The 20880-nt window shown below is 35.3% G+C and overlaps 1 protein-coding gene across 1 annotated transcript in view; it reads right to left on the bottom strand.

Annotated features, from left to right (window-relative positions):
* EIF3H (eukaryotic translation initiation factor 3 subunit H) overlaps positions 1 to 20880 on the bottom strand; it is a 95778-nt gene that overhangs the window by 69784 nt on the left and 5114 nt on the right. Inside the window, exon 2 of the mRNA XM_004431125.3 lies at positions 2794 to 2950. Within this exon, the coding sequence (XP_004431182.1) occupies positions 2794 to 2950 (157 nt within the window). The remainder of the gene's footprint in view (positions 1 to 2793; positions 2951 to 20880) is intronic.

The raw sequence follows: 20880 nt of genomic DNA, 5'->3' as shown, positions 1-20880 counted from the left end.
ATTTTGCTTTACTTATCATAATTGCACTGAGCATTATTTTTTGCTCATATTCTAAATTAAGAATTTTATAAAGTAAAATTAATTACCTGAGAAAACTGCATGACAATATAAACTGTTCAAGAATGAATTCTACTCCCAATTATGCTGCTAACCCAGTAACTGAATAAGTCACTTCAAGTGAACCTCAGGCTCCTCACTTATAAACCAAAGAAACTGTGTTAACAATCCCTTGTTTTCTCCCCTTGTCTTCTAGCTCTAAAAATAGTTATTACTGAAATATAATTAAGCATCTCCAGATATGCTGGTAAATAGAGGAACAGAGATTATCCTAATGCTGCCAGAATGGACTGTACAGAAAAGCCAACCCTAAACCTGTGGGAGGTACAAATATTACAGTCGTTCAGATGAAATAAGAAGAGCTTGGTCAATTTAAAAAAAGAAAAAAAAAAACAGCACACTGCACAAGTTTTTAAAAATGCAAATACTCAACGGCCTAGAATAAAATGGCCTTGGTTAGTTTCTAGAGGTATTACTTTAATTAAAAAAACGACTTTTGTAGACCAAATTGCAAATATCAAGGGACTAACCTTAGCAAGAATATACTTTGTATCTATACGTTCAAGGTACTATGTGAATGTGAAGTCAAATGAAATAAGTAACATTTTATCAAAGTTAAAGTGATCAGTTAAAAGTTACATAGAAAAGGAATGAGAAAAGAAAATTTAAAAAACAAGCTCATTTACAACAGGACGGAGAAGAATAAAATACATAGAAATAAATTTAACCCAGGAAGTGAAACACCTGTACACTGAAAACTACAAAACACTGCTGAAAGTAAAGACGACACAAATAAATGGAAAGATCCCCTGTTCATGGATTGGAAGACTTAACATTGCTAAACTGTCTATACTACTCAAAGCAATCTAAAGATTCAATGTAATCTCTATCAAAATCCTAATGGCATTTTTTGCAAAAATAGAAAAAAGCATCTTAAAGCTTATATGAAACCTCAAAGGACCCTAAATAGCCAAAATAGTCTTGAGAAAGAAACAAAGCTAGAGGCCTCACACTTCTTAATTTCCTAACATATTACAAAGCAACAGTAATCAAAACAGTACAGTACTGGCATAAAATTCCTAGGAGAAAATATAGGGAAGATACTTTATAACATTGGTCTTAGCAATGATTTCTTGGATATTACACCAAAAGCAAGAACCGACAAGCTGGATTACATCAAACTAAGAAGATTCTGCATAGCCAAGAAAATAATCAACAGAGTGAAAGGTAACCTACAGAATGGGAGAAAATATTTACAAACCATATACATGATAAGGGGTTAAAATACAGAATATATAAAGAACTCCTTCAACAACAAAAAAAACCCTAAAAAATGTGCAAAGGACTGGAATAAACATTGCTCCAAAAAGACATAAAAATGGCCAACAAGCATATGAAAAGATGCTCAACATCACTAATTATCGGGGAAATGCAAATCAACACAACGAGATGTCACCTCACACCCGTTAGGAGGGCCACTATCAAAAAGAGAAAACACAAGAGTTGGTGAGGACGTGGAGAAATTGAAACACTTGTGCACTATTGATGGGAATGTGAAATGCTGCTGCCACTATGAACAACAGTATACAAGTTCTTCAAAAAATTAAATACAGAATTACCATATGATCCAGCAAATCCCACTTTGGGGTATATATCCAAGAGAACTGAAAACAAGATCTTAAAGAGATATTTGAAGCATTATTCACAATAACCAAGAGGTGGAAACAATCTAAATATCCATCAACAGATAAAGGGATAAAGAAAATGTGGTACATAAATACAATGTAATATTATTCAGCCTTAAAAAAGGAAATCCTGTCATTTGCTACAACATGGATGAATCTCGAGGACATTAAGCTAAGTGAAACAAGCCAGTCACAAAAAGACAAATACTGCATGATTCTACTTATAAATGAGGTATCTAAAGCAGTCAAACACTCAGAAACAGATAGTAAAATGGTGGCTGCCAGGGGCTGGGGAGGCAAAAAAAGTGAGGAGTTGGTCAATGGATATACAGAGTTTCAGTTTTTGCAAGATAAAAAAGTTTGCACAACAATGTGCATATAGTTAACATGACTTGACTGTACTATACACTTAAAAATGGTTAAGATGGTATGTGTTTTTAACACAATAAAAAAAATAAAAGTTACATAGAAAATGAGCCCTGAGAATTTAGACAAGCAAGAAATCATTTTCAACTAAAATTTTTGTAAATCTTTTAGGATGCTGACCTCGGCCTTTGATGTGAGCTGTCAACTACTATTGGCCTTTGCTAACAAAGCAATTACACCTGTAGCACAAAAATAAAATGCTCCTGAAACACTTCAAGAGAGTCTTCTGTCTGAAGTAGACAGTTCAAATCATCTCTCAAACACTGTTTAAGTTAAATACTATAGAAAGAAGTGGGTGTTGGAAACATCATCATGTTTCCTGTCCATTATAATGTAAGTTATCTGGCAAGCTGATTTCATAACGAGAAAGGTAACATCAGCACAGCTCATCAAAAATACTAAAATCTCAATCACGAATTCCAAATAAGTAAAGGCCAAACTAATAAAATTTTTCACATAAATCCTCATTTCAGAGAATCTGTATAATTTTTTCAAGAAACTCAGAAATCAAATGAACTAGTTTAGCCTGACAGACTCCCTGTAACAGATTATCAAAGGTTACTGTGAGAATTGTATTAACCATTTGTGTGCACTGCAAAGGCACATTTGAGATGAGTATTCTTACCTTCGTCAAAGTCAGCATCATCTTCTGTGTGCTGGGGGAAAGGAAAGCAATTGGTAATTTCAAGCCGATCTTCTACAACCAGGCCTAAAAGCACTCCTTGAACCACCTCAGTTCCTTGTCCTTCTTCTTGATAATGTTTTATTATCTTTAATACCACCTAAAAAAATACAGAAGGGAGCTTAAAAACCATTCTTTTTGTTTATATTTTCTTTATTTCAAAGAAAAAACACATAAACCACACTAGTGAGTTTGCAAAAACCACAAAATTATATAATAGCACTATCAAATTTCTTACAAATCATTCCCTTTACCCTTACAGGAATAATAAAGCTCACACATTTCTAACTGTACATCTGAAACTCCTGGAGTCTGAAGATTCACTAATATCCACACACAACAACTGATGACCTTCAGGTCAAGGTACCCCAAAGGTATAGCCTCCAGGAGTTCCTTCAGTCACATCAAACAATATCACCTCAACCTGAGGTTATTACAGAGGAAGTGATCCTGTTAACCTTTGTTAACAGGAAAATAATTTGCTGACATAGATGACAAAACCATCAACAAGACAGAGATAAAGACCTCAATGATCTGGACGCCTGAAAGTAGAACCCCCTGACAAATTCTCAATGTCTCAAGATGGTTCCCGAACAGAGTATCTCATTAGTCAGAGAAAGCAACAATGGGAACATGTATCCAATAAGAATCTGGTTGGTAACAGAGGACACAAAGAGAACCTAGTCTCCAGCACTACCTAATACAGAGAACCTAGTGTCCAGCACTAGCTAATTTTCCTCAATGTGAAGAGTACATCAAACAACCTCTAATGGAATAACCAGCTCTTGTACTACTCTCTCCTTTAATATTTTCATAAAAATAAAGAGGTAACATGCATGGTTGAACAGTCAATTCATTTAAAAGTTCACAGTAACAGTAATCAATAAGATGAATTCCTACAATGTGAGATTAGTAGGTGTTCTGAACAGTGATTGACACACAGTATTTATTAATAGTAGCAGTAGTGTTTAGTATAAGCCCATGGCCTGAAGACTAAAGGATAACACAATCTAAAATATAATGGAAAGTTCTCATAGGGAAAAATAAATCTAACAATAAAATGATTATTAGTATTTTATTGATTAGTGTTTCACTTAAAACAAATAGATTATTGATAGAAATTAATCATCAATAATCAGTTAATAACAACAGGTTACAATTACTAAACATTATGAGCCAGGCAATATTCTAAATATTTTACATGTGTTATCAAAATCACATAATTCTCACAATTACCTTAGGAGAAAGGCATTACTATACTCATTTTACAAATAAGAAAACCAAAGCAGAGAAATTAAGTAAATGGCTAAGGTCACACATCCAGGAAGTGGTAAAGCCAAGATTTAAACCAAGTCAAAATCCAAAGCTTGTGTGTATACTTTAATAACAAGGAGATGATTTTCATATCAGTAACTCAGTTAATAATTAAAACAAGTCAGTAACAGACATGAAGCAAAGGCTTTGTGATGAATAGACCCAAAAGACTTTATATCAATAAGATCCAGATCTCCTAAGAGTAGCAAGCAGTTAGCAGGGAAAAGAGCCTAACGCGGAAGAACACCAACTGATAAGATTGGCAGACTTTCAATAAGGTGAAATGAATTAAGTGCGCAAACCTTACCCATCCCTATATAAAAGATCTTTCCACTTCTTGAAAGGCACAAAATGGGCTTTAAGAGTCTTGCAGGTATGGGTATGAGCTCCAGCTCCAGCATTTACTGGCTGTGACCTTGGGAAAGCTATTTAATCTTCCTAAGTCTTAGATTTCTAATTTGCAAAATGGAGCTGCTTCAAAGCATTACTGACTGTTAAAACTGAGATGTATAGTAAATATTTTGCACAGGGTCTGCCACATAATAAATGCTCAATATTACTGATTTTGTCAATAAAAAGAAAGCAGAACTATTTAACTCCTATTTAACCTGCCTCTGCCAAGGACAATTATTTTCGTACTTAAAAAATAGAAGAAACGTGGATGACTAAGAGGGGATAAGCAAAACTGATAAAGAGTTATTACAAACACACCTACCATTTGTCTAGGTTACCTAGATTCCTGCATACTTAACTGTATTAATGAGATCGCTGAAACACCATGGAAATCAAAGTTAAATGAGACATGCTAGAAGACATATGAGCTTAATGTAGATATTCGGACAAATTCTAGAACTGATTCCTAAACAGCTGGTTCCTAGGTGTGCAAAAAGGAGTACTGGTGACTAGGAGCCAGCATAGTTTCACAAAGAAGCCAGGCCAAAATAACCTTATTGCCTTTTACAAAGAAAACAGGAATGAGAAAAAAAATTCTATTTAAAAATGAGTTATCACAGTTTAAAAATATCTTATATTAAAACACTGTCTTAACTCTAACAAAAGTGAATTGTAAAGGGATTGGCGGGGGTGGGGGTGGATTGTAACCATACATCACAGTAGCTTGATTTGCCTGCCCAAAGAGTCAATGCAATTTTATACAGCATCAACAGAAGTACAGTGCTCCAAGTAACAGAAATTATCTCACTCTTTTCAACATCGCTGACCTGTTATATCCAGTTCTCTAGGATGACCAAAGAGAAAATTTACCAGTTAACAGTACCCAACTGAGAGACAGAAAAGCACGGTGGCTTAACTATCTGCTAAAAACAATCAACGTGGATAAGTATACACAGAAAGGGGTAACTATAAGAGAGAAACCTTAAAACTCTGTGATGAGGACCAATTCAATGAATTCAAATTTCTCTCCAGGCTCGAGATAATCACAAAAAGCACTTTTCAAATAGTGAGGCACTACAGGATATGTCTTGATGGGTTGTAATTAGTATTTGGGTGGTGAACATGATGTAATCTATGCAGAAATAGAAGTATAATGATGTACACTTGAAATTTATACAATGTTATAAACCAATGTTATTGCAATAAATAAAAAATAAAAAAATAAAAAAATAAAAAAATAAAAATAATAAAAAATAAAATTAAAAAAAAAAAAGAAAGAAAGAAAGGCAAACTAAGGACCACAGGTGATAGTTTCAGGAAAGATTTCAATTTTAATGATGAATTCTCTCTAGTATTTAAGGCTGTCCAAAATAGACAGCCTTCAGGAAAAGTTTGGTGATCACTAAAATAATTTCCAACTCTAATATTTATAATCTTGTCATTTTAATATAATCTGATGAATTAAGCATTCAGAAAAAAAATTAAAAAACTATTTTTATCAAAACCAAGCTGACTCATTCTTTATTTTGAAATTTTATGTCCTTCCTATCTCCTATGTTCACACTAAAATCTCAATTCTTTAGTTCAAAAAATAATGTAGGGCCAGCCCAGTGGCGTAGTGGTTAGGTTTGTGCACTCTGCTTCGGTGGCCCAGGGTTCACAGGTTTGGATCCTGGGTGTGGACCTACACACCGCTCATCAAGCCATGCTGTGGCTGCATTCCATATACAAAATAAAGGAAGATGGACACAGATGTTAGCTCAGGGCTAATCTTCCTCACACACACACGCAAACAGACACACACACACACACACACACAAAATAATGTAGTGGAACTGCATTACAAACTTGAGAGTAGGAGCCATTTAGATGTCAAAAGGAAATTCTTGATTAGAACTAACTGACATACAGCCTTTTGGTATTCTATGTAAATAACCAAGAATTTGCTATATATATAAAAACATTCCATAGATTATTGGTATCTATCAGTGACACATAATCCATGTTAGGCACATGGTTTTCCCCTCTTAAGTGTTCTTATAAAAATGAAGGAATGTTTTACTCACCACATTTTCAACACCCAACAGAGGGACTGGCCCATAAAAGATATTCAAAATATAATTGCTGAAGGAATGAATGGAAAACATTTACCTATTACTTATTTGTGAAGCACTCCACTAAGTGTCTTATGTGCAATTACTCATTTAATCCTCATAACCTCTCTATGAAATCAGTAACATTATTTTCCCATTTTACAGATAAGCAAACAGAGATAATCTGACATAGAATTATTAAATTAGGGAGGTGAGATCTGACTTCTGACTCCAAGATTCTTTTAACTACCTCACAATAACTGAGTAACCAGGTACTCCAAACGTGTTTATAATAACAAGGCTGAAACAGAATGCAGTGGCAACAGCTCTGGAAGAAGTCCCTGTAACTAGGCTGCAGAAGCAGAGCTCATGGAGTAGGAGGAAAAGTTCAGTGTAGGATTACAGGGTCAGGCAGCAAAAGACTGTGAGGAAATGGTGCTGGTGGTCAAATTTTTTGTGCCCTGATCACTAGAAGTAGCATCAACAGGAAACCACCATTAGTTGCAAGAATGCAATACAGCTTTTAATCTTTAACAGCACTATTCTCACAAGCCACAAGATGGGAATGTTCCTCCACAAAAGTCCTGTTTCAGTCATGCTCGTCCGTCTTTCATTTTCTCTCCCTCCAGCCACCCACATGCCTCTGTCCATAAAATAGTGCTGATAATATTTTTAATTAATCCTGTTTATTGATGTCATGCTCCCTGTCCTTACTTTTAAAAACAGATACATAGAAAGCTTAAAAGTTCTCCAAAATAAAAACATACTCCTATATTTTATTTATAAGCGTCACAAATGATCCCACATACTCAGGCAACTCCCTAGCACTTGTTCTCAGCTTATCAAAACGACCTGAGGACCTTTTATAAATAAATGAAGAAAGGTCTTCACCCTGGCTACATATTAGAGCCATCAGTATTTTAAAAATACTGATGCCTGGACCTAACCCCTGAAATTCAGAGTTAATTATCTGGGCTGGGCTTCCTTTATTGGGTTGGGTTTTTTTTTGGTTTTGGTTTTTTCCATTTTTGTTTTTAGGTTCTCCAGGTGATTCTAACATCTTACTTCATTCCAACTTTTAATGAGGTAGTATGGACCAGCCTTCCTTTCCGTTTTGTTTTGTTGTAACTCCTCGGGTGACTGCAATACACACATCTTGTTAAACCACAAGTTTCCTTTCCTCTGTTTTAAGACTCCCTGTGTTGCTGAAAAGTCAGGACACTGAGAAATACAGACCTAAAAGTGAACATTTAATTTATAAAAGTATAAATATCACGCCCTAATAAGAAAAACTCAAGCCCTACTTGGAAGAATCTCTACAGTATAGAAAAGAGAGAAAAGGTAACGCCCGCAATCCATCTGAGAAGCATTCAAGTATTCTGTAGCAGAATAAGACTTATGCTTTAAGGCTTGACCCCATATTTAAGACTGCTTAGTGCCGACCAAGTTCCTTTATCCTATGAATTAGTGGGTAAATGAAGATTCTTCTATAAATTATGCCTCGAGGAATGGAAACAAACTGGTCAACAGAACCCTCAATTACCAAATTCTTCTACACCTCCCAAACTTTGTCATATTCTGGGTCTAAATGCTTATTAACCTACTTGATTTGCCCTATACAGTAAGAATTGTTCTCTGAAGGTCAGCTATCGCTAGAACCATCTCCCAGCTTTCTGAGGTTTGGATGTTTTCAAGTTGGGCAGATCTCAGCAAGGAATTCCAACTGGTGAGATAGTAAACAGATGTCCTATCTGCTGAAAAGACCCTATAGGAACCATTTTTTCCTACTACTGTTTATTATTCAGTGCAGACAATTTGAAAGACCAAAGCAGACTATTTTGTAATCTCTAATGAACACAACACTAGTTTTTTAAATGTCTGGCTTTTAAAAAAAATGAAAACCTAACTTTGCCCAAAAGGGTAAAAGCAACAAAGGATTTAACTTCTAAGAAATTATTCTCAATATTATAGGATAAAATATAATTAACAATCTAAAATATCCAAATAAATTAATTACACCAGAAGTCAATAAACCTAAAATTTGAAAAAGTTAATAAGCATGATGGAGAAAATCTTCCATCTTTCCTAAAAAGGAAGACTTAGCAGAATCTCTAAAACCTCTCCATCAAAATCAATACCAAAAACTTTCAATTCCATAGCAGGAAACAACTTAATCTGGCCAAAATAAAGATTGTGCTTTCCATTGAATTAGGATAATTTTCTATCATCAATCATTCAATCAAATATGACCAGTTACTACAGAAAGATTTGGAAGTCCTGCACAGAATCACCAGACTTCTGTTATTTTCAGCTTCTTTCGTTCACTCATTAATCCATTCACCTAAATACTTGTTGAGTAACTTCTATAGGCCAATTACCTCTGCCAGGCCCTGGGAATATGAAACTAAATTAGACACATAAGGTCTTTACCGTCAAGGAGCTCAAATTTTAGAACTGCAAGTCTCAAGCTTTTTGGTCATAGGATCCTTTTAAACACTCTAAAATATTATTGAGGACCCCAAAGAACCTTTATACTGATATTTACATACTAGACATTCAAACTGAAAAATGTTCAAAATATTTATTCACTTAAAAACAACAATAGCAAATGCATTACATGCTAACATAAATCACATTTTAATGAGAAATATTTTCCCAAACAAAAAAAGTTAATCAGGATACAAAAATGACACTTTCACATTTTTGTAAAACATTTACATTTTCAAAAAGAAATTTTAATCATAATAGAAGAATGGACACTTTTAAATTTTTTGTAAGTCTTATTAAGGTTTAGTATAACAAAAGACAATTGGATGCTCATATCTGCTTTTGCATTCAATCTTTTATATCACACGTCATGTAGCATCTAGAAACCTCCACTGAACACTTATGAAAGAATGAGAGTAAAAATGACAAATAATGTTTAAATATTATTATGAAAATAATTTTGACCTTGGAGACCCTCTAAAAAAGTGTTGGGGCTTCTCACACTTAAAGAGCCACTATCCTAGAACGACAATTAAGAAAATTAATGTGATTGCAGATTGTGAAAAGCACTATGAAGAAAATAAATAGGGGAACTGAATGAGGAGGTCACCTTAACTGGGGTGACCCAGGAAAGGCCTCTCTCTCTGAGATGACACCTGAGTAGAGAACTGAAGAACAAGCAGTCAGCCCTATGAAGACCTGGGTGAAGAGAACACTGGCCAACTATAGATTTTAAATCTTGTAAATAAAAATGTTAATATTTACTTTTCATAAAGTATACAAGTTGTATTGTAGGGGACCAGAAAGGTTTAGAGATGGATGAACACTAGGGTGGGAGTGGTACACTTTCAGGCTTTTACTCAAGGCAGTGGTATATAAATAATAAACCCATCTACTGGCAGAAACAGTTATATCTTAAGATACCATTACTTAATTCAACACTATCAATTTCATAATACTGGCAGAAACAGTTACATCTTAAGATACCATTACTTAATTCAACACTATCAATTTCATAATTTTTGTTGATGAATTATGAAACACTGTATATTAATAAAATCCTTTCATAAAAGATTTACCATGGCTTTTAATCAGCAATATTTCTAATACCACTGTCAGGGTCAATCTCTACCTGATAAACACTGTCTATGAAGCTACCACCCAAAATTCCTCTAATAAAGGTAGCAACTCTAATAAAATTCAGAATTAAATAGTAAACTATTTAAGAAATATATGTGGGACTTCCAGGCCTTGCATTTTGAAGTGCCTCAACCCCCTCTATTCCTATGTACATGTAGAAATATTGAATAAACTGAATTTCTAAAAAGATGAAATAGACAGTCAACCAAGCTAGAAGAAAAAACTCACAACCAGAGCATTAACCCTGTGAGTTAATGTAGCAGTGCCCAAAGGTATATCAAGATATAATCCCCAACAGCTAGGAGCTGGATTGCAACCCAATCTCTGTCCTGGGGACAGAGGTCTTGGACTTGTCTGAATCAGAGAAGTAGAAACTGAGACCTTTCCAAACAGCTAGAGCTCCTTGAAAATTGTTGGTGAAAGGCAGATAACAGTAATTGCAGTATCTTATAGTTAAATATAAACTTACTACACGACCCAAATTCCTACGCCTAGGAATTTACTCAAGAGAAATAAAAACATATCCATAAAAAAAAAAAAAAAACCCATATCCAAACATGTTCACAAATGTTCATAGTAGCACTATTCATAAAAGCCAAAAACTGGAAGAAACCCAAAGGTCCACCAAACAGAGACGGATAAACAAATTGCGGTATATCCATTCTACAGAATACTACTCAGCAATAAATCAGAACAAATATCAATACACACAACAGGGAAGAATCTCAAAAACATTATAGTAAGTAAAAGAAGTCAAACAAAATGTTATGTACTATATGATTTCTTTTGTATGGAATTCTAAAAAAGGCAAAACTATAGCTGTTAAGTGGTTGCCTGGGGCCAACATGAGGGGGAGGATACTGACCACAGAAGGGAACACTCTTCAGGGTGACACAACTATTTTACATCCTGACTCTGGTGTCCATTATACAATTGTTTACAACTACTAAAATTCATCAAACTGTACATTTAAAATGAGCGGATTTTATTGTGTATAAATACCTTATCTTTAAAAAACAGTATACGTTCTAAAAACTCTGATGAACAAACAATTCATATATGCACCCACTCCCAATTTTACTTTCAATTTCAGAGTTCAAAGATTCCCCTGAAATGCCATAAGGTCCAAGTAGGTTAAGAACTGCTACTATATCCCTACATTATGTATAATATATAATTATATATCAATATACGAACTTAAGTTTATAATAATTGCCGTTTATAATAAGTCTAGGTAATCAAGAATAAATTAAATTGTATTGTTTTAGAAGTCAAAGAAGTATAACATTTAGAATTTTTCTATTATTTTAAAGTATTTTGGAATTTAATGAGATTAATTATGTAATTAATAGACAATTTCAGTTATGTAAAAAAATGTGCTTATATAAAACTAATTCAGGGGCCAGCCCCGTGGCTTAGCGGTTAAGTGCGTGCGCTCCGCTACTGGCGCCCTGGGTTCGGATCCCGGGCGCACACCGACGCACCGCTTCTCCAGCCATGCTGAGGCCGCGTCCCACATACAGCAACTAGAAGGATATGCAACTATGACGTACAACTATCTACTGGGGCTTTGGGGAGAAAAAAGAGGAGGACTGGCAATAGATGTTAGCTCAGAGCCAGTCTTCCTCAGCAAAAAAAGAGGAGGATTGGCATCTGTGGTAGCTCAGGGCTGATCTTCCTCAAAAAAAAAAAAAAACTAATTCACCACAAATTGATAAATGTTTAAATGTGTACCACTCCTCCCTAAAAAAAGACATGGTTAAAAAAATCCACACTATCCAAAATTCTACATTAACAAGTATACTTCTCAAAGTATATAAGCCATAAAAGCAAACATTCAAACCTGAAAGCCACAGATGAATTTGAAGAGATCTAAGAACCTCTTATAATCATAGGCAATATCTTGTGTCTATGTACTTCAGGGCATTTTCGTGGAGAAAAGGTCCATGGCATTCGTCAGATTCCCAAGGAGACCCATGACACACAAAGAGTTAGAAACAGTTTTAAAAATTAATAGTAATAAAAACCTATTATATACATGCAATTATGATTTTATGTGTATAAACAAGAATGATGTGGAAGGACATACTTTTTTTTTATGAACCTTTGTATTATTTACTTAGTTATAATAAGGATGTATTTGTTTTTAACTCAAAAAACAACAAATAAAAAATTAAGTGAAAAGATTTTAAAATACAGCGATTACTGCAATTTACTGCATGGAGTTTCACAAAGAACAACAAACTAATTTCCTTTTTTTTTTTTTTTGTGAGGAGATCAGCCCTGTACTAACATCTGCCAATCCTTCTCTTTTTTTGCTGAGGAAGACTGGCCCTGGGCTAACACCCATGCCCATCTTCCTCCACTTTATATGGGACGCTGCCACAGCATGGCCTGACAAGTGGTGCGTCGGTGCGCGCCCAGGATCCGAACCAGCAAACCCCGGGCCGCCGCAGCAGAGCGCGCGCACCCAACTGCTTGTGCCACCGGGCCAGCCCCTAATTTCCTTTTTTGACAGTGCTACTGAGTTGACGGAATGATGTGGAAAAACTATATCTTGATTTTACAATGTTTTTTTGGGTAAGTCAGGAAACATGGGCTGAAAGAAGCACAGTTAAATGGCTCTGAAAGGAGAAGAAAAAGAAAACAGACGCTATAAGCCTGAGCACGTGCTAACTTTAAATTCTAATCTCTTGTTGATATGGTTACTCTTCAACTCTATTCACAGGTGTCACTGCACACACATATAGAAATTACCAGAAAATATGCACATGTACACACCATCAACGTGACAGAGGTAACTTCTGAACATACAGACTTGTTTTCAACAAGCAGAGAAATCTGCTTAAGAGAAGCCTAACCTAAGCCAATTACAAATCAGCAAAATATCAACTCAAACTTTGTGCAAACTTATTGCAATAAATCTTCACCAAGAAAAGCAGCAGGTTTCCAACTGTCCCTGTGACAGACATAAAAAGGATCTGCCGAAATCCCAGTTAAATGATTAGGGACATAAGTAGTTTTAAATTGTAAACTATATCATCTATCATTTTTAACCTTTCTTTATAAGCTGAGTTCATAGGGAATGCTCAGAGGTTGCAACCTGTATTGTGCACCTAGAATAAGCAAACACTGAATCTATTTATTTTTTTAAACAGCTCACAAATAAAGAAATGCTGAAATTATTAAAATGTTTTACCACTAATAGTCAGAAAAAGCAAATCTAGTGCTATTTAGTGATCACAGTATTTTAGATATGGTTCTATTAAATATCATTATACTCTGGTTATAGGAAGATGCTATTAGTTAAAATAGGTATGAAAATATAACAGTGCTTCTCAAGCTATCAGTAGTGAAGAGCTCATTTTCCTCCAGTCCATCACAGAGCAATATTTTATTAAAAGAATAAAGATTACTTACTAGAAAAGTGAAATTTGTTAAACAGAGAAAATAGAAGCCCAGGGATCACATGCTTGGCTATCACAGCAGTATCAAACTGCTATCAAGTTTCTCAACAGTCTCAATCCTGCGCTTGTCTCATGCGGACCAGAAAGCAGTTCACAAACCAGATCCCACACTTCGGGTTGCACTGCTTTACAGAACCTGTAACATCAAGCAGGCAGATAGTTCTCTCCCAACTCCAGAAGTTGGACATTCAGTCTTCATCATCAAACTTTTTTGTGTGTGTGTGTGAGGAAGGTCAGCCCTGAGCTAACATCCATGCCAATCCTCCTCTTTTTGCTCAGGAAGACCGGCCCTGAGCTAACATCTATTGCCAATCCTCCTCCTTTTTTTTTTTTTTCCGTTTTCTCCCCAAAGCCCCAGTAGATAGTTGTATGTCATAGCTGCACATCCCTCTAGTTGCTGTATGTGGGACGCAGCCTCAGCATGGCCGGACAAGCGGTGCGTCGGTGCACGCCCGGGATCCGAACCCAGGCCACCAGTAGCAGAGCGAGCATACTTAACCGCTAAGCCACGGGGCCGGCCCCCATTAAACATTTTTTAATTTATGTCCCTGATATGTCTTTTGAAACATAACAGTATCTCAATAGATGTGAACTCCAAACTGTGTGGCTATCAAGCCCACAGTTTCCTCCACCCCCCCCTTGCTGCTTCTATAGGAGAGGACAGGCCTACTCCTCAGTGGGAGTCAGACCACTATTCCCTTAGTTTTGATTCTCTTCTGAACACTGTATTTTTAAGAAGGGTAAAAATAAACTTATTTCAGCAGCAGAAGCCCACTTTGTGTTGCAAGCTCTATAAAACAGAGGTAAAACAGTGAATTATTTACCCAGTGAGTGAGCCCAGCTAAAGCCCCAACATTCAAACCTCTCTCTGTTGTCTTCCATTTGTTGTTACTGTACACAGTAACTCTACAACTAATCTTTATGTCTTTGTGAAAAAATAATGTTCAAGTGAGAAAGAAAACTTCAGTAAAAGCTTAAAAATTAATTCTTATGAGTAAACACACAAATGTGAATTTCTGATCTGTACAAACAGAAAACTCGTATAGCGTACCTGTTGAAAGGCTGGGCATTAGAATCCAAAATAAAGCCTTGAGTGCCAGCTCTCTGGCCTTAGGCAAGTTACCTTACTCACCCTAGCCTCACCTATCTTCTGTGGAGATAAATCAGTACCTATCTCATAGCATTGTTGCAAGGATTAAAAAATAATCCAGCCAACGCACCTAGCGCTTTACTAGCACAGTGCCTAGTAAATCCTCACTAAATTCAGCTACTGTTACAACTACTATTATTACAATAAATGTTTCACCTAATCTCCTTCACTCATCCATCCACCTAGCCAACAAATATTTAGTGAGTGACCAGAATATGCCAGGTACCCTCGTGGTACTGATATTTGTCTCCCCAGAGTGTTCAGAGTCTATTCTTCAGAGATTTTTCAGTCTAATATGACATAAATATAACTTATTAAAAATCAATCACCTGACACCAAACGTCCATTTTTGTTAAGATTTATCAGTCATCTGGACCTAGAGCTGGTCCAGATCTCTTATAACAACCAATACCACAGGGTTTCAGGACAAGACTTTTTAAATCTGCATTAAAAAGTCTCATTAAATCTCATTAAAGAGACTAAATTGGTTTATTCAAAATACGTGTGTATACGTGTGTGTGTGTAAGTTTCTTCAAAAACACCATTATCCTTGCTAAAAATAAAGATTAGATCCACTCTAACAGTTTCTTAAAAGTCTGAAATAAAAAAGCAGAGCCCCAACAGCACCAGTTGCCGGCCAGTTGGAGAAGAGGTCAGGCAGGATGCATGATTCCTGGCTGGCTTTACTCCAGTCTTATAGATTCTGGGAGGTAAGGTCCACAGCCTGAACTTCTCACATCAATCACTGTCAAGGACCAGCTATTACTGTAGAAGAATTTTAGTTTCAAAGAAACTGTAATGCCACAGAATCTTCCCTTAGCATATTCTGTAAAGTCAATACCTAGACTTTCATTTAATTCTGGCTTCTTTCACCAACTGATCTGTGAACTTGGCGGTTTTCTTATTTGGTTAAGCCTAGATCACTTTTTCTAACACTGAACAAAGAAGGTAGTTATTGCCAAAATGTAAATTCAAAAAGCTGAAAGCAGCATTAGTCTTAAATTTAACACATTTTATGGCTCAAATGGGATAGGAGTTCCATTTCAAAACTGTCTGAGTCAAACAATAAATAGGATTTAAATCATTGCTGTTAAGTTTTGATGTGAAAGAAATTTAAGTAACTTCAATAGGAAAAAAAAAAAGATATTTTGCTCTTGAAACATATGGGATTAGTTACAATGCTCCAATATACTTAATCAATATCACTTCTATAATATTGCAGTTGAAAGAGCATATTTCATTATTATTCTCTGGGATCTAATGCTCATTGACGGCCCAGTTTTAAAGTTAAATTAATTAATAATTGTTGGGAAAACGAGAAGGGTAATACAGCCTCAAGAAATTCAACAGAACAGCACTGCTTTCATCATAAAAATTAGTCACGAGAATGTACAATGACGTAATCAAACATACAAATGTATAACCACGATTAAATGTTAACTGATAAGGGTGTTTCATTTATAACATTAACGTTTTACTTTACCCACTCAATATATATAACCAATCTGCAAATTTTACCATGTGTAGCTGGAAGGTAATTGTTCTAAAGTAAAACGCGTGATAAAAAGGCTTAGCTGGAACAAAATTCATTTCCTATCTCATATGAAACAAAAAAATTTCAAAACTGTTATAAGCTATCTACTTCTAACAAATTTTAAGTTTCTTATATTCAGGAGCATGGACCACTGCTTAATTGGAAGGCCTTTAGGTGATTTGGGGGTGCTTCGATTAGTTTGTTTCTGCTTCCTTAAAAGGAGGCAGGGCTTGCTAAAATAGGTCCAGAAGGAAACACTAAAAAAGACTAATTGTGATTGCCTCTGGGAAGAGGGTGCTTGAATACAGGAATGAAAGTGAGTTTCTTTTCACTACCTACTCTTTCTTGCCTTTTGATTTGCGTAGCATATGTACCCAGTGTGATGGCTGTGTTTAATTAAATAGGTTTAATAAATTTAAAGAGCTTCAGTTTTCCCGTATAAAAAGTATACCATAATAATCCCAGGAGAAGGTAATTATTAACCTTCTTTCTCAAGAGGTCCTTCGGAACAAAAGTGAAGTCTATCCGTTTCTGCACAATATGTGAAACAGGAGTTTTCTTCTATCCAAAAGGAAAAGATTTTGGTTTTAATTGTTTTAAAGGCTACCCTTAAAGCAAACTTCAAAACAGAATCTGCAAGCCCTCATTTGGAGGCTAAAAACAAAAGGTAAAGAAGATGTTAAAAATCAGGCTATAGAGTTCGATTTTACTTTGTGTAACAGGGATTTTCGAAAGGGTTTTTGTGTTCTAGGACTACAGCTGTCCTTGAAGCTGATTATTTACTCAGCAGCACTGTGTGTGATGGCGGAGCACAAAATGGAATCTGTTAAGACCAGTCACATGAGGTGTTTGGAAGCTCAGAAAGGAAAGCAAGAAATGAATAGTGCAGACAATAGTTATAAACACAAAAACCAAGTAAGTGATCTTAAGAGAATCCAAGAGAAACCCTAAGGAACAAAGATGATACCAGAAGCCTGGGTGACTTGGGCAGATGGTGATATCACTAAGGGACAGGAAATATTTACTCAATTGAATCATTGTAACAAGCATACTAACATGCATACTTAATTTTAAAAATAAAGACTCAGATTTTTTAAAATCATAACTTTCAGTTGGCAATGGTGCCAAGAAACAGTACTCCAATACTCTGTAGGTGGGAAAGTAAACTGGACCATACAACTATTCTGGAGAGCAATTTGGCAACATGCTTAAAATGCTCAAAAACAAGCATAACCTTTAACCCATTAACTTCAACTGTGTGTATGCATTAAAACACAGGAAAAACACCAGAAAAGTAAACCCCAAAATCTTAATGGTGCTACCCGCCCTCATGTTACGAGCTTATAAACTAATTTTCTTTGTGATTTTTTAGTGATTTCTCCAAACTTTTCTTATAATGAATGTATATTGTTTTTGTTTAAAAAATCATAATTTATTACACATTACTATTGTCCCATGGATGAGCAAACATTTTCTATTTACATCAAACGAAACTAGTTGGGGATAGGGATAGAAAGTATAAAAGTTATTTTATACTTTAAACAAAATCTCATATTAATCATCAGGATACAATGAATACCTGTGGTGCTAGGTACTATTTAGGAGGAAAATAAAATCTTGAAATGTTATGCCAAAATATAGCTGACATTCAGACTCAAAGGGTAAAAAAGTTTTATATTGTGACTAAGTTAATACTGAATTACCACTATTTTGCTGAATTGATTTTTCTTCTTGTATGCTTGGGCTTGGTACCAGCATCAACAAAAATACAGACTACTACTCTTGCATACACTAGTATCCATTTCAGCCCTTTCAGTTTTGATGAAACAAGTACAGTTTGTCATCAAATCGATGGATATGTAAATTACTCTGTACTTTGCTATTAAGTCTAATCTTTACAGGATATAACCATTTTATGGAATGATCTTCTAGAAATAGTATTTTCAGGAAAAAATGCAGCTATTTTCCCTTTAAGTATTATTTTCTCTTTATTTTGCCAAGTGAAATAATATCCAAGTACCATAATTTAAATGATATTTTACAAAAACAAAATTAAGAACTAATTTCTAAGAGAAAAACAAATGCAACCAAGTTTTCGTTAAGTGGTGAAATCAGAGGCTTTCATCTAAGAAACTACCTAAAGTAGACTTGGTAAAGTATAACTGAGACTATTTGACCACAAAAATAAGAACTGGCAAAGACCCTCTGCAAAGCCTAATGCTTTGTAGAGGCTTTTCTCCCCAATATCTGGGCTACGACTGAGTTAAAAGTCCAGAAGAATGCTGCCAAGACTTAAAATACGTGGAGTTGCTCAACCAAACTCATGAAATCCTGGATATTAAGCAGAAGATCACAATTTATAATTATATAGGAGTTAGTTGAAGTCAAAGGTGACAAGAAAGCAAAAGGTAAGAAACCACTAATCTGATATAAAATATAAAATACCTACTATGCACCCACACCTTTTAAGTTAAAATAGGCACTTGAGGAGTAATGTATGCCATTTCATCTAGACCAGATATGCTGCAAAAACTAAAGTTGAAATTTTTCATTGCATTCCATTTACTTGGTAAAGCATGCAGTTAGGAATCTCACTGTAACTAACACCAATTGTTAAAATCAATATCAACTACTAAAACTGTTATTGACAATGATTAAACATCAATAGGAAATTATATACATTAAACTTGTATTTATTTCAATAGAAAGACCATGCATTATCCTCATATTAAAGCATAAGAAACGAAGGCCCAGGGTCCGGCCTGGTGGCGTAGTGGTTGGGTTGGCACGCTCCACTTCAGCAGCCTGGGGTTCACAGGTTCGGATCCCAGGCATGGACCTACGCACTGCTCATCAAGCCATGCTGTGGCAGCATCCCATATACAAAATAGAGGAAGATGGGCGCAGATGTTAGCTCAGGGCTAATCTTCCTCAGCAAAAAGAGGAAGATTGGCAATGGATATTAGCTCAGGGCTGATCTTCCTCACCAAAAAAAGAAACTAAGGCCCAGACATGCTAACTGATTTATTAAATCATCTCCTCCACAAAAATGCTGTGTTTGCTGGGCTCTTTAAATTACCCCAAGATAGGTATAAAGAACAACACTAATATAGCTTGTCACCACTGGCTTACATGCCATATATACAGGAAGCACTGTCAAAAAGTTTTTTTTAAAAAAGGCAATGGATTTCAATAAGCCCTCCCACCTGAAGGGAAAGGAACAATACCCAAGAGGTCTGCAGGGTTATACAAATCTTGGAAGCATCCTGAGATGGAAAAGTCAGATGGACCTAGGTTTGCCTACTGAAGGCTGTTAACCTATCTCACTTAGGAATACCTACCGGTACTCCTCCTAATTCTCCTTAATATACCTCTTATTTTCTTCAGTCTTGATTCCCCAATATCTTAATCTGTATGACCCATAGGCTAAAGGTTGCCTGTTTCCAAACTTGAGAAGATTTACTAAATTGATTTTTTTTAGCTACTAATCTCCTAGAATATGACAGATTATTAAATACAAAGATTCTGATATATTAGCTTTCTTGTACATTTTAAAGTTATCAGTCTGTAAGAGGTCTAAGTTTTGGCAAACAATTCTTGATCCTTGAGTAAGGAACACTGGATTAATTATTTTGTGAACACCTTTACTTCTATTTCCCCCATCCTGACATTCATCAAGTCACATAATCTATACGTACCTGCGTTTTCTCATTTGTAAAATGGGGATGATAATAATTCCTACATCAAAGAATTGTTATATGGCTTCAATGCTCTAACAAATATCAAGTACTTTGAACAGTATCTGGTACATAATAAGAATTAACATCTATTGAGTCCTTAAAATGTGTGAAGCAGCTATAACAATGGAAAGCAGAATGAATCAAGGATAGCAAGATGGGATCTGAGTTCAAGCTCTAAAACAGATTTGCTTTGCGTCTTTGAAAAGCCATTCAGTTTCTATGAGTGACCAAATCATACGTATAATCCAGCTAATACTGGTTCCATCTGCTCCTGGAGCTCCTATCTAAGATATAATAATGTATGTCAAATGTTTTTATTTACTATATAAAGCTATTATTTATAAGCAGTAACAGCTCGCTTGCCAAAGCAAAAAATATAACTAAGCAATGAAAATTTCAGACTGCATACTTAATTTAATCCTCATTCAGAGTGTACTTAGTCTCATGTTAGAAATAATGCTAACAAGACTACTTATCTAGTTTTTTATCCATAGCAAATGAAAAGCTGGAAATCAAGGTGGTAAAAGACAGATAAATTTAACAACAGCAGCAACAAAAAAAAGGCAGCCAACTAGAAAGATAATTACTCAAGGCATCTAAAATTCAAAGACAGGCGACACTGATTACAGAAATACACAGAAGTAAATACCCCAAGGATTCTTGAGGACGCCTGTCCAGTATGTGGCAATAAATTAGGTTCTTAACAATAAGT

This window comes from Ceratotherium simum, chromosome 23, assembly GCF_057802395.1.
Source record: "Ceratotherium simum simum isolate JZ-2026a chromosome 23, ASM5780239v1, whole genome shotgun sequence".
In the NCBI taxonomy this organism is placed as follows: Eukaryota; Metazoa; Chordata; class Mammalia; order Perissodactyla; family Rhinocerotidae; genus Ceratotherium; species Ceratotherium simum.
The sequence above is the reverse complement of the archived record's forward strand: the minus strand, read 5'-3'. Positions and strand labels throughout refer to the sequence as shown.